We start from the raw sequence: 9,005 nt of genomic DNA, 5'->3' as shown, positions 1-9,005 counted from the left end.
CAGTTAAAATGAAGAAAATAAATAAGCAATAATATTCTACTGTAATATATCACTGTCTGTATCAGAGTAACTTTTCCAGTATCTTCATCCAATGGAGAAATCAAATATCTTAAAACTTTTAACAGTCTTCACGAAGCCTAATTAACCATATAGTATAAGAACACAACAGCACAGTTCAACAGCTGTTACCAACCTCACTGCCTCAAAAAATATTCCCTGGCTACATGCCATCTCTTTTCTACCGTGAAATTAACTATACAGCAAAAATTGAACTCACCATGGATACTTAATGCAACAAGTAACATACCTTTCTGTACAATATATTCAGTGTAAACTTAAGCACGCAGAATGACTGAAAATAATGTGTTTCCTTGTTAAAGTTTGAAGTATTTGAAATTTCTTACCAGATAATACCAGTACTGTTATCCATCTGTACTCTCCATGGTTTGGAACCATAAATGGCCTCTCCATTCACTTTCAACCACCGCCCAACATCCAGCAATCTCTCTTGGAATATTGGAGCAATCATTCCATCTTTTGTGGGTCCTACATTCAGAAGGTAGTTGCCTCCAAAGCAGACTGTTTGCACCAGTTCCTGAACAATGAATTGAAAAAAAAAAACAGTACATTAATGCTGCAGCTCATGAACAAATTTCCTGCACAGTGGGCATGTTATGTGTACTGTGGGTGTTCATGTACTGCAAATAGCTTTCAATGCATTTTTTAAGTTTGCACAAATTGTGTAAAACAATGACTAGGATATAAGAAATGTGCAGACTGAGTGTAGGCATCATTCAACATTTTCTCATAAACCACTTTTTTGTTAAATAAACACTGGAATTCATCTGCAGTAGGGTTTGTCTATACTGTACTAATTAAATGCTTTTGTCTGAGAGGGAAACCAGAATACTAAGCAAGAGGCTTTAGGGTTTGAAACAGTATTAGTCACTGACAGAGAATATTCCCAGCAGACAAAATGCTCATCCTGTTAGGGAATGCAGTGCACCCAGGTTATACCAAGCTAATAGGAAATAGGGGAAGCCAGAAATAACACATAACTGGTCAATATGCAACCAATCCAAATGAGGAGGAACTGGCCAGGTTCTTCATCTATTTGTAAGAGTTATATAAATAAAGTTCCCCTTGACCACATAAAAATACATCTATAAGCACCACAGCTTCTTCACCCTTCTCATCTATTTGTATAGTCATATAAATGAGTACTTCTGAGTTAAATGAACTGACAAATACACTTCATTAATTAAAAAAAAAAAAAAAAAAAAAAATGTTGGGCTTGGACGGATTAAAACAGATTTACCAAATTTATGCACATAAACTCTTCCTGTAAATTTGTTTGGTTATACACACATTTACACAAACTACTTATTACGGGCAAGGAAGATGAGTTGCAACTAATGACTAAAAATATCCTTCTTTGCCTCTGTCATTAGTCAAGCTTAACAAGCCCTTATTCATGTGTCTCTCTCTTAAATCCCGATAGGAAAAATACTTCAAAGAACACTGCCAACATAATGCAAGGTACACCCTTCTTCTAATATCAGATACACACACAGAGTGTTTACCTTTAAAATAACACAATATAAGCCCTGAGAGAAAAAAAAACTTTCACACACAGATTCAAGTTTCCTCTTTAGACTCCTCATCAGCTCATATCTCCATGAACTCAAAAATGCCTATGACCTTAAAGCCAATGCCTTTCAGAGAGCATGCTGGACTGCAGACTAGTCACTTATTTGTAGAGTGAATGTAAAGTATCTATACATACTGCTCAATATATGTTAGCCAACAGTTACAGCTCTCCAACCTGCCTGATAAACATTACTTGCCAAGCCTGCATACTTTCCTCCATTTTAAAACAAGTATCAAATCCAGAAACTGGAATATGCAGAAAGCAAAGTATACTCCACTCTAACCCAGCCACTGGGGATGCACAAGCCAGTGCATTTCTTTGTGCCGGTCCCAAGCCCAGATAAATGGGGAGGGTTGCATCAGGAAGGGCATCCAGCGTAAAATTTTGCCAAATCATACATGCAGACAACAGTACACATATACATACCGGATCGGTCGAGGCTCAGGTTAACAACGACCGCCAACAGTACTGTTGGCAAACAGGGTGCTTGTGGAAATTGGGCTACTGTTGGCCGAAGGAGGAGAAGAGGCGGAAGGCATGCCCGAAGGCAGGTAAAGGCTAGGACTGTGATAGTGAGGGTCGGAACTTTGAATGTTGGCAGTATGACTGGTAGGGAGAGAGCTAGCTGATATGATGGACCGAAGGTAGGTTGGTATATTGTGTGTGCAAGAGACCAGATGGAAGGGGAGCAAGGCTAGGTGTATCGGAGGCAGGTTCAAATTATTTTATACTGGTGTGGATAGGAAGAGAAATGGCATAGGCATTATCCTGAAGGAACAGTATTCTAAGAGTGTTTTGGAGGTGAAAAAAGAGGGTCTGATAGAGTGATGTTTATGAAGCTTGAAATTGATGGTGTAATGATGAATGTTGTTAGTGCATATGCTCCACAAGTTGGGTGTGCGATGGATGAGAAAGAAAAATTTTGGAGTGAGTTGGATGAAGTGTTGATGACTATACCCAAGGGTGAGAGACTGGTGATTGGAGCAGATTTCAATGGCCATGTTGGTGAAGGGAACAGAGGGGATGAGGAAGTGATGGGTAGGTATGGTGTTAAGCAATGGAATGCAGAAGGTCAGATGGTAGTGGATTTTGCATAAAGGATGGACATGGCTGTGATGAATACGTATTTTAACAAGAGGGAGGAGCATAGGGTGACATACAAGTGTGGAGGAAGATGCACACAGGTGGATTATATCTTATGTAGGAGGGCCAGTCTGAAGGAGATAGGAGACTGTAAAGTGGTGGCAGGGAAAAGTGTAGTTAGGCAGCATAGGATGGTGGTTTGTAGGATGACATTGGTGACCAAGAAGAGGAGGATGAGTGTGAGGGCAGCACCAAGGATCAAATGGTGGAAATTGAAAAAGGGTAATTGTGAGGTGATGTTCAGGGAAGAGTTAAGACAGGCACTGGGTGGCAGTGAAGAGTTACTGAATAGCTGGATAACTACAGCAGAGCTAGTAAGAGAGATGGCTAGAAAGGTGCTTGGTGTGACATCTGGAAAGAGGAAGGAGGACAAGGAGACCTGGTGGTGGAATGAAGAAGTACAGGAGAGTATACAGAGAAAGAGGTTGGCGAAGAAGAAGTGGGATTGTCAGAGAGATGAAGAAAGTAGACAAGAGTATAAGGAAATTAGGTGCATGGCAAAGAGAAAAGTGGCAAAGGCTAAGGATAAGGCGTATGAAGAGTTGTATAAAAGGTTGGACACTAAAGAGGGAGAAAAGGACCTGTACTGATTGGCTAGACAGAGGGACCGAGCTAGTAAAGATGTGCAGCAGGTAAGGGTGATAAAGGATAATGAGGGAAACGTACTCACAAGCAAGGAGTGTGTCGAGCAGATGGAAAGAGTACTTTGAGGGGCTGATGAATAAAGAGAATGAGAGGGAGAGAAGGTTGGATAAGGTGCAGATAGTGAATCATGAAGTGCAGTGGATTAGCAAGGAGGAAGTAAGGACAGCTACGAAGAGGATGAAGAACGGAAAGGCTGTTTGGTCCAGATGACATACCTATGGAAGCATGGAGGTGTTTAGGTGAAATGGCAGTGGAATTTTTAACTGGATTGTTTAATGAAATCTTGGAAAGTGAGAGGATGTCTGAGGAATGGAGAAGTGTTTTGGTACCGATTTTTAAGAGTAAGGGTGATGTGCAGAGCTGTAGTAACTACAGAGGAATTAAATTGATCAGTCACAGCATGAAGTTGTGGGAAAGAGTAGTGGAAGCTAGGTTAAGAAGGGAGGTGATGATTAGTGATCAGCAGTATGGTTTCTTGCCAGGAAAGAGCACTACAGATGCGATGTTTGCTCTGAGAGTGTTGATGGAGAAGTACAGAGAAGGTCAGAAAGAGTTACATTGCATTTTTGTAGACTTAGAGAAAGCATATGACAGGGTGCCTAGAGAGGAGTTGTGGTATTGTATGAGGAAGTCAGGAGTGTCAGAAAAGTATGTAAGAGTGGTACAGGATATGTATGAGGGTAGTGTGACAGCGGTGAGGTATGCGGTGGGAGTGACAGATGCGTTTAAGGTGGAGGTGGGGTTACATCAAGGACCAGCTCTGAGCCCTTTCTTATTTGCAATGGTGATGGACAGGTTGACAGATGAGATCAGACAGGAGTCCCCGTGGACTATGATGTTTGCAGATGACATTGTGATCTGTAGTAAGAGTAGGGAACAGGTGGCGGAGACCTTGGAGAGATGGAGATATGCCCTTGAGAGAGGAGGAATGAAGGTCAGTAGGACTAAGACAGAATATATGTGTGTGAATGAAAGGGAGGATAGAGGAATGGTGAGGATGTAAGTAGAGGAATGGTGAGGATGTAAATAGAGGAATGGTGAGGATGTAAATAGAGGAATGGTGAGGATGCAAAGAGTAGAGGTGATGAAGGTGGATGAGTTTAAATACTTGGGGTCAATAGTTCAGAGTAACGGTGAGTGTGGAAGAGAGGTGAAGAAGGGAGTACAGGCAGGATGGAGTGGGTGGAGAAGAGTGTCCGGATTGATTTGTGACAGACGAGTACCAGTAAGAGTGAAAGGGAAGGTCTACAAGAGGGTAGTGAGATCAACTATGTTATATGGGTTGGAGACAGTGGCACTGACAAATAGGCAGGAGTCAGAGATTGACGTGGCAGAGTTGAAGATGTTAAGATTTGCACTGGGTGTGATGAGGACGGATGGGATTAGGAATAAGTATATTAGAGGGTCAGCCCAGGTTAGTAGGTTTGGAGATGAAGCCAGAGAGGCAAGATTACGTTGGTTTGGACAGGTGCTGAGGAGGGATGCAGAGTATACGGGAAAAAGATGCTAAGGATGAAGCTGCCAGGTAACAGGAAATGAGGAAGGCCTAAGATAAGGTTTATGGACATGGTGAGAGAGGACATGCAGGTGGCTCGTGTGACAGAGCAAATGCAGAGGACAGGAAGAAATGGAAACAGATGATCTGCTGTGGAGACCCCTAATGGGAGCAGCCGAAAGAAGAAGAAGAAAGTATACTCCACTCTGTTTTTAGCATAATAAAACCTTTACTCCAAGTTTTCATTAAAAAACTTCATCAGAATATAATGAACATAACAAAACCCCACAATTTAAAACCACTGTGAATATTCATCCCCACCAATAGGCACATTACTTCAATTAAACAATTAATCCATCAAAATTTAAAAACAGGATGTTATTTCCTTGTATAGACTCTTCGGTCTTTTAAAAAACATTTGATGTTAACAGCATAATTTTTGTCAGGTTCTTTGTCTGAATTTAATCTAATTTGCCATAAGGTTTCTCTTTGTTCAAGATGTTTTAAAATCACCACCCCTTAAATCATTTGTTCCCTGCTCAAGGATGGAAAATAAAAATGTTTTATACCTAGGGCATTTAATGGTGTGCTTGTAAAAAGCATTGGTTTTGTCTTGCTTTTTAATACTGTAATACTGTTCTTTTATTCTAACACCTAAGGACCTACTGGTCATACCAATATAAAATGCTCCACACCATGCACAAATACCTATATAAATAATTCCTTTACTCTTGCAGTTAAAATGTCCAGGAACCTTAAATGTGTAAGGTAAATGTTCTAAATAAACGAAAGGGCATTCAGAGATATATCCTACAGATGTTACAACTCCCACATTTATGCATACCCAATCTTTTCTGGGTTAAATTTATGTTGTACATGGATTTGTTTCTCTCTTTCAAAAATATTTTTTAAATTACTTTGATTTTTGAAAAAAAAAAAAACTTGAGGCGAGTCCTCACTACTTGTTGTAACTTTATTCCCTTCTAGAATCTTCCAATTGTCAAATTATATTTCTAATGACACTACTGCCTGTAGTAATTTCTAAACAAAAATAAGTTTGAACATCTTCTCTGTTTTTGTTGTTATTCTTATTTGATGTTATTAGTCCATGATTAAGAATGGCTGGATAATGTGCGTCCCTTTTACCCATGATGTATTCTACATGTCCCTTTAGCAATATCTCACTAGCCCCTCTTTTTAAATAGAGACGTAATAAATTCAACCTCTCTTGAAAAATACCCCATATCACTGGCCATTCAACTAGCTCCTATGAGCTGTCCCTTTGGGATGCTGTCCTTCATGTAACGTGGGTGAAGGCTGCTGTAATGTAAATAGCTGTTAGTGAAAGTGTCTTTCCGATAAATTCTACTAATTAGCTTTTTTAAAACTTAAATCCCACTGTAAAGTCACATCTAAAAAAAATAATTTTTAGTCCTACACCCCCAAAGTGAATCTTAAATATTCTGATCTAGAATTAAGAGTGTCCAAAAAATTTTGAACTTTTCTTACATCTCCAACCAGAGTAAAAAAAACAGGTCATAGATAAATCTTTTGAAAAATATAATCTGATATTCAGTTATTAATGGTTTTAACACAGTGTTTTCCCAATTACCCATTACTATATTCACAAATGATGGGGCTGCAGGGGACCCCATACAACCCCCCGAATTTGTTTGTACACGTTTTTGTTAAATATAAAATAGTTCTTTAACAAAACAAAACATCAAGTAGTTCAAAACAAAAATTACTTTCATGACTACTATACATAGTAGAATTACATAAGAACTCTCTAACATGTTCTATACCTTCACAATATGGAGTACAAGTGAAAAGAGAAACAACAATACAAAACATAACATGTTTAGAAGGGTCAAAGACCGACACTTGGATGTAATTCCTTACACTGTTTAAAAAGTCCCATGAGTCTCTTAAATAAGAACTCATTTTTTGAACCAGTGGATTTAACATTGAATATACTAGTAAGGAAATTCCTTCTGTAATATAATTAGGGGAAGACACTATAGGCCTAAATGGTGGGGAAATTACACTCTTGTGTACTTTCGGAATTCCAAAGAAAGTACCTAGCTTAGGATTGTCAATATGACAAAAGTCAAACTTTCTTCTCCAAATTTCCATTCATTAAACTGTCAAAAAGAAAGGAGTAAATACTTATATAGCTTTTAGCTACTTTTGTCATGTCAACAAGTTTATATTCAGTAGTGTTGCTTAACATATTTTATATACAAGCAACATATACATCCTGATTCATTAAAACTAAGATAACCTTTGTCACTCTTCATCACCCTAATATTGCTATTTTCTTGTATTTCTTTAAGGGCTTTCCTCTCTTCTTTAGTTTAATTATAATATATTGTTTTCATTATTAATTCCTTTTCCTATACATTTTCTTATTTCATTCTCAGAAGCAGATTCAAAAATGTTGATAGTGTGTAACAAAGTTAGGTTATAACATGAAGGCTTTATATACTTAGTAAGGTTAAGTTTAATGTCTTTGGATATATAATTTAAACTATTTTTGAAAGAGACAGAAACAAGTCAGCATATAACATGAATTTAACCCACAAAAAGATGGGGTATGCATAAATGTAGGAGTTGTAACATCTGTAGATTATACATCTCTGAAGGCCCTTTTGTTTATTTAGAACATTTACCTTATACCCTTTACGTTCCTGGACATTTTAACTGCAAGATTAAAGTAATTATTTATATAGATGTTTGTGCATGGTGTGGAGCATTTTATATTGGTAGGACCATCAGGTCCTTAGGTGTTAGAATACAAGATCATTATTACAGTATTAAAAAACAAGATAAAACCAACACTCACCATTACAAGCACACCATTAAATGCCCCAAATATATATTTTTTATTTTCCATCCTTGAGCAGGGAACAAATGATTTAAGGGGTGGTGATTTTAAAACATATTTTGAACAAAGAGAAACCTTATGGCAAATTGGATTAAATTCAGACAAAGAACCTGGCATAAATGATGCTGTTAACATCAAATGTTTTTTTAAAAGACTGAAGAGTCTATATAAGGAAATAATACCGTTTTTAAATTTTGAAGGATTTTTGATGGATTAATTGTTTAACTGAAGTAATGTGCCTATTGGTGGGGATGAATATTCACAGTGGTTTTAAACTGTGGGGATTTGTATGTTCATTACATTCTGATGAAGTTTTTTAACAAAAATGTGGATTAAAGGTTTTATTACGCTAAAAACAGAGTGGAGTATACTTTGCTTTCTGCATATTCCAGTTTCTGGGTTTGGTACTTGTTTTATTCTGGACATTTCTTCCATTTTAGTCATAGATTCTAGTCTTGGCAAAAACTAACACGCACTATCACACCATCTAAGTAATCCTGACCCTTTGAGAACCTAGCCCTAAGATAAAGTTCACATAAAATCAAAGAACAGACCAACCCAAATTAAATAAATTGTTACAGATTTAGATTAGTGACTTCTTACAACTGTTTACGATGCTGTAGGAAAAGGGTGATGAGGAAAGAATATGCACAATATTCCCCTTGCTCATCAAAACACAAGAAAAGCATCTAAACTAGGATAAATTACACTGCAGCTGCTTCCCCTTAAAAGTTTTATTTTATTTACTTACTTAACATTTGTTAACCGGGAAAGTCCGACTTGGAACGGAGCCAATTTTCAGTGGAGGCCCGGGGAGAGACACTACAGACACATGTCTTTGTACCCGGAGGAAACCCACATGAACGCAAGGAGGACATGAAGACTCCGCACAGAAGGCACCCCAGCCAAGAATTGAACCAGAGAACATATTGCTGTGAGGTGAAAACGCTACCCTGCACCAATGTTTTTCCACAACGAGAAAAAAAAAAGGTGGCAGTGATCTTTCACATATCTCTGCTACTGCAAACCACATTATTCCTATGCAAATACAGTCTACTGCCACACACATTCCAGCTTATTGCTCTTCAAGATCATCTTGGATTCCCGGGTTGTTATCACGTGAGTGAGTGCGCAAACACAGACACAGACAGATAACATTAATGTAAAACAGGAATACTGACTGT

At 38.1% G+C, this 9,005-nt stretch overlaps 1 protein-coding gene across 1 annotated transcript in view; it reads right to left on the bottom strand.

Moving 5' to 3' along the window:
• Positions 1 to 400: 400 nt before the first annotated feature.
• The window catches only part of LOC122812698 (tissue alpha-L-fucosidase-like), a 381,978-nt gene continuing 373,373 nt past the window's right edge, over positions 401 to 9,005 (bottom strand). The window contains exon 6 of the mRNA XM_044084827.1: positions 401 to 595. Coding sequence (XP_043940762.1) covers positions 401 to 595 — 195 coding nt within the window. The remainder of the gene's footprint in view (positions 596 to 9,005) is intronic.

The sequence above is a fragment of the Protopterus annectens genome, chromosome 1.part1, assembly GCF_019279795.1.
Source record: "Protopterus annectens isolate FY-2018-M chromosome 1.part1, PAN1.0, whole genome shotgun sequence".
Taxonomy (NCBI): domain Eukaryota; kingdom Metazoa; phylum Chordata; order Ceratodontiformes; family Protopteridae; genus Protopterus; species Protopterus annectens.
This window is presented reverse-complemented; position numbering and strand designations above follow the sequence as displayed.